This window comes from Buceros rhinoceros, unplaced genomic scaffold (assembly GCF_000710305.1).
Source record: "Buceros rhinoceros silvestris isolate BGI_N320 unplaced genomic scaffold, ASM71030v1 scaffold10420, whole genome shotgun sequence".
Lineage (NCBI taxonomy): Eukaryota > Metazoa > Chordata > Aves > Bucerotiformes > Bucerotidae > Buceros > Buceros rhinoceros.
In genome coordinates this window covers 603-6,858 of record NW_010389013.1, presented here as the reverse complement: position 1 = coordinate 6,858, position 6,256 = coordinate 603, and the positions used below count along the sequence as shown (strand labels likewise).

The following is a 6,256-nucleotide window of genomic DNA, read 5'->3' as shown; positions in this document are numbered from 1 at the left end:
CAGGAAATTTAAGAATTAAACTAACACTGTCCAGGAAAGCAAAGTATGACGCTGTCTCCATCTATGTCTCTTCCTGTTGCCACTCTAAGCTAATAGGTCCTCAGGACTAATGGACAGGGTGATCACAAATGAGTCCTCCAAGGCTTTGACCCTTGTGAAAGCATCACAGGGGCTTGGATCCTTAGCTAGGTCTCATGCAACCACAAGAGGATTATATTGTTTGAAGATTCTGCACTCCTGCTGTGTCAAGGGGAGGTGTGCTACCTTGCCTACGATCTGAGAGAAGGTTTTAAAGATGAAGCCACTAACATTACAGAGACTATGCTAAACCAGAGAACTTCTAAATAAGAATTATTGCTTGAAAAAAGGAAACTACATACTCCTAGAAAAGACTGGGTCAATTTTCAGAGAAGAAAAAGGATCACTTGGGATATATTGGGATGTATTGTCTTTCCTGAAACAAGAAGTCCAGGTCTGGATTGTAAAAAGGGAAAAAATATATAACCAAAACTGCAGCTAAAGTCAGACAAGAGACTTGAGAGACTCGGTTGGAATGAACCTGTAATGAGACACAAAGGATTCATCTGCAGTGAGAGAGAGCAGCATTTGAAAAATTGTACACAAATCTGTTCAAACAGGGGGTCTGGCACTATCTAGCTGGTTGGGGTGGATCAAACCATTCCTGTGAAAAGGGAATCCTAGTACTTTCTGAGAAACACAACCTTGAAGTCATTTCCAATTATGTTCCCACATTTTATCACACTGAAAGACATGGAAAAAAGGAATCTCATATCTGGAAGACCAAAGCCTTACTGTTTATGAGGAGTTCACACCCGGCAGTGAGACACGCCCAAGGCTGTATGTACTTCATTCAGGAAATGTTGGAAGAAGACACAGTGCCACAGGAAAGGAACAAACCTGATTTGTTGACAGTGTCATCAAACTCAACACTGGTGGAGTGCCCGTTGTTAAGGATGATTTTAGCAGAAGCCGGATCGTAATTGGGATTTAGAGGACGGAGAGAGGGATCATACTTGGTTTCCTCAGTTTTGATGTCGATCGGTGACTGACGGTCTCCATTAGCGACAGGAAAAACCTCCTTCCAGTGGGCAGGCCCTGCAATGCATTGGAGGAGAAATCTAAACTGATGGCAGCACCATGCTTCATATGAAAGAAAACTCTGCCTGAATTGTTCATTTGCATCTTTTAAATTCAAAAAGGGTGCACCAGAAATACACAGATCAAAATATTCAGCTACTTTTGCTGCACCATAATGCAACAGCAGCTCTTAGAACCCCTCTATCCACCATGCATGGTGTATCGAACTGTATTTGGCCTTTCAACAAGGCCCCATGCAGTAGGTAGATATCTAATTATTCACACTTAAGACTCAACTATGCACAAGACATATCCAACAAATGCTCACTGAAATCAAGCATCCTGTATCCTACATGGACTGTGCCCCAATAAACTTTTACATGCCATTTTTGTCTAATATCACGTGTCATGTTTTTAAGAATTATCTCTTATCTATCCAAAATCCCTGCATTATGGGTCAGTGACAAATTCAGCAAAGAGCAAGAACACTTAGGACAGTGGTGCCTGCATGAGGTTTGGATTTCTAACACCTTGCTGATAAATGAGAGTAGCTATTCCAGACAGGCTTACACCACCAGTCACCAGAGTTAGCTAGAAATTAAAACACTAAAGGAGCTGTTAATCTGTAAATCAACAATATGAGTATGAGAAAAAAGCAAATGTAATTCTAGAACAGTAAGCTTTTCAGCTGCACAGATGAGACGTGTGAAGTGTCTATTGTTATCTACTAAACATCAGAGAGTCCTCAGTAAGAATATATGTGCCATTGCTGAATGATATTTGAATTATAAACAATGTGCAAAGAGGCCATAGAAGAAAAATAGGAACAATAATTTGCTTGTGGAATAAATTCTATAAGGTAAAGACAGCAAACAAGGATGGAAAAGAGGGAAAGGGAAGAAAAAAGAGGAAAGGGAAGAAAAAAGAGGAAAGGGAAGAAAAAAGAGGAAAGGGAAGAGCGCAGGGCTAATGATCTTTCAGTATTATAAAGAGCACAGCACTTGGTTTTTTTCTCCACACTTAAAATGGGTAAGAAGCATAATAAATTAACTAAGAGAGACTGGATATAAGAAAAACTTAAATACGAGCGTCAGAAACTGATCTTGTGAAATCTGCATCATTGGAAATCTTCACAGCTCCTTATACAGAAAGTAACTGATCTCAGTCTGAAAATCAGCTTGTTGGTTTGAGTCTTTCCGGATGGCTTAGCACTTAAATAAACACAATGACAGCAAAGGATTAAAATGTATTACGCTGTGTTTAACAGCATAACATCAAAAGTCGTCAGACAGTTTTCTCTCGGTAATTTCTCTCTTCAATGGAAGCGAACACAGCTCAGAAACTCACAGGTGCTACAACAACCCAAGTGCTCTGCAGTAAATCAGAGGGAGAAGAGCCCCAGGCACCATGCGGAAGCAGCCTGCACAGCCACCTGGGCAGAGACTGCTTCTCCTCTGAGCAGCACCAAAACACTGAAGATGGAAGGAGAAGCTCCTGAAGACAAGCCTAAGACTTAAACCTGGGGTAGAACATAGGCAGTCTTGAGTTTGTTAAAAGTCCTTTTGTTAGTGGCTTCATTAACTAAACTTGTTAAGGAAACTGTTTCTAAGGCAGAGATAAAAATCCTACTGGTTTGAAATAAAAAGCTGTTTAAACTTAATTCTTCTCACAAATGGTCATCAAAGCCATTCAATAGTGTAATTACGTACAGTTTAGCATATGATACAATTTTAATTAATCGAAGTAGTCTGTAGTTAGAGATGCAATGCACAGTTTTATTCATAAGAAGCACCATTCATCATTTATACTTAACTACTGTGATTTGGGATGCTTAGAAAAAGCTTATTGCTACTTAATATTAATGTTTCATATATTCCTTAACTGAGGAAAGTCAAAATATACTTATGAGCTTAACTACTTGGTCCTATTGCTCCATCTCAGAAGTATAGTTACTGTACATTAAGTAATATGAATGATTTGCATTCAGAAATAATATGACTGTGCCAAAAAAGAGGACCCAAGGCTGTGATTCTGTTATCAGCTAATTACTCAACAATAAACTTCAGTTCTAAAAAGACATTGTACCTGCTTTTGTACTTGTCCTTAGCTTAGATGACCAAAATCCTGTTTCACTTTGGTGATTAAACATTTATCAGTAACACAAGACTGACCTTTCAAAATATGCAGGAAAATATCAAGAAACTTCAGCTCGTTTTCTTGGGTTATATCCAGTGGTATTTCTTACTAGATTGTCTACCAGCAACCTAGTACAATTTCATACTCCTGCCACTCCAGGAGAACCGTAACTCAAGTCATTACTATGGACGCCACCCCAAGCAAACTTTGTGTGGGACTGTTGGAAAATAAGTCATTACAGTTGGAAGAGATGCTCAAATGCATGTCAATCAAATTTAAGCCCGTGGGATCTCCAGGGTGAAATTTTTTTCTGAGTCTGGACCTGAATTATATGACTCCATCTCAACAAAATGTACACTTTAATTTTCTAAGTACTTTCTATCTACTTTAAGACATACCCCAAACAGTGTAACTCACCAATTCAACTCCCTTAATTTTTAATTTACTGAAGAATGTGATTAAATATATCCACTTTTGAACTTATGAAATGCCCTCCTGTTGATGAGAAAATGTTCGGTTGCTAGAGGCAACTACCCAGTAGCTCTTACCAAAGCCACTGTGAATCAAGATTTAGGCCAAAAACCTGAACCATCTGCTCTGAAGACTGCATGCCTTTATTTTGAACACAGAATTACCAAATGTGATGCACACCTCAGGCTATCACTACGTACAGCACCCACCAGCATCACTCACATTTAGTTAATGAAATAGATCTCATAATGAAGGCAGCTGCGAATTTGTCAGGAATCAGAACTCACTATAGCACTGAACAGAGGTGTTTTATCATCCAGCTGAAGTTAAAGATGATGAGTTTCATAAAAAAGGATAGTCTAACTTGAAACAAGCCTAGCAGAGACATTGCCCATTAGGGTTCCGCTGCAGTGAGCATAAATAGAGCAAGTACAGGTGAAAAAGTGGAGTCTTTTTCTGGACAGTTTGCTACCATACGCAGAAAGGTCATTAGTTTGGCATGGTCTGACCTTGGCAGGATCACATCCTCATTTATTCCTAAAGAGAATTCATTGCCCGGTTTATCATACACAAAATGCTTATGCTTATAAAATCAGGTTTGCAAGTAATTTAGTTGCATTTTGGGTTTCAATAAGATTCGCTCAAATAAAAACAACTGGAAATCATAATAGGTAAAATTAAGCGCTGTTTTTTAAAGCAGACATCAAAATTATGAAATTATTTTCAGGGAGAAAAAGTAGTATTCATATCCCTTTTTATTTATAAAGTGCCTCAGTGTTACTAGTATAGTTACTAGTGCCTCAGTAGTAACTAGACTATGTTTTTGCAGTAAAGCACAATATGTGCAAGTACTTTCCATATATTTTATTAGACAAATAGTAAACCCAAGGCAATTGACTCCAGATTTGTCTTTTAGCTAAGGCAGTTCCGCAGCTGACTAAAAGGACTGTTTCTGTGCAGGGGTGAGCACATTCCCCTCTTCGCAGGAACCCTGAGCAGCAAAGAAAAGCATGCGTGACGCCACACAGGAGTCAGGTTTCAAGATCTCAGTATTGTGTCTCCATACCCAAGTACCACCAAAACTGTGAGGTAACAGCAGCGGCAAGAAAGCACGGGTTCCACAGAAATAAGAGAATGCCTGCTTGCACTTCAGAAACCAGTGCAGCAAAGCAGAGGAGAACATTTAGTTCTGCGTAGGACAGTCAGCCCATGTCCTTAGACACCGATATACGATACATGCTGGCACATCGTATTTCACAGTTTATGCACATAACAAATAACAATTATGTTTATTATTGCTAAGGGGCAAATGAATTTCCCCCCAGTTAAAAAAAAAAAAAACCCAAACCAACAAACCAAACAGTGCTTTTATCACGGCAAGAATCAAATGCAGACTTCAGAGTGAATGCAGATGCCTTTCCAACTCTTCAGGAAGTCAACTTTCATATAGGATTGCACCAGATTTAATTAATTTCACTTTATTTCTGCCTTATTAGTGGCAGAAGTTAATTTCAGGGAAACTATTTTCAGGACTATACAGGGCAACAACTTTTTTTAAGAATCAGAGCAATCTCCTACATCTGCTGTTTAGCCAAACAAGAAACAAGCAAAACCAGTAAAATAAATGCATAAAAAGAGAAAAAGGTGGGAAATAAAACTGATGCTTGAGAAGAGCAGTAAAGGGTTGGATATCGATCCCTCTCTTCTTTAGCCTTCTGTGAGAGGCGGGGGAAAGGGATGAAATGATGAGGAACTACCCACCCCACAGCTACTGGGGGCTCCAAGAAAGGAGAGAGAGAAAGCCAGACTCCACCCCGAACACGTTATCAGCCAGTAAACAGAGTTTTATAGGAGAAATGGGGCCTCAAGCAAGTTCGAGGGCCACCCCGATAGAAATTCTGGAGCCCTCTCCTTCCTAGAAGTTGAGAATAGCAAAGGAGTAGGGATAGGATAAGGGAGGAAAAGTGGGCTTCTTATCAGGACAGTGCAGGTGACACCCACAGCACTCTTGGAAATCATAGGGAGACACAAATTTTAAAAACAAGACCCATTTACGTCTTCAGGGGAGGGGTAGTGTAGACTGCACAGCAGTAGATAACACGCCTAATCATTGCAACATCGCCGTGATCCACCACCACCCAGTTTTTCAGGAAAAGTGCATCCATCCAGAAAAGATGGAACAAAAGGACCAGGAAGGAAAGGCAGTACTTGCGCAAACAATATTCCGAACTCTCAGTCATAATGTACACAAAGCATACTCCTCTAGGCATTTGTATATGCAAATATACAGCTTTCTCCTTCTACTGTCACGGTGGCTTATTTCTCTGTGTACTATAACCGACAACGTGAGTTATTCCTTTTATCAGAGCTGAGTCTCCAATTTACAAAAGCACTTTCATTTCTACTTGCATGACTTGTGAGCTAGTCTGCACAGAGGAGCAGCGTTTGCATGACTTACCATGCAAAACAGAGGAACGTCTTTAAGCCTGCTGAGGAGCACATCTTGGGACTTCAAAGACCGACAAGATTAAGGAAACCATGAAACAACTAA

General features: G+C 39.8%; 1 protein-coding gene across 1 annotated transcript in view; it reads right to left on the bottom strand.

Moving 5' to 3' along the window:
- Positions 1-1,144, bottom strand: part of CA13 (carbonic anhydrase XIII) — a gene marked incomplete at its 5' end in the record, with an annotated part of 12,371 nt that extends 11,227 nt beyond the window's left edge. The window contains one exon of the mRNA XM_010132469.1: positions 919-1,144. Within this exon, the coding sequence (XP_010130771.1) occupies positions 919-1,144 (226 nt within the window). The remainder of the gene's footprint in view (positions 1-918) is intronic.
- Positions 1,145-6,256: the final 5,112 nt, after the last annotated feature.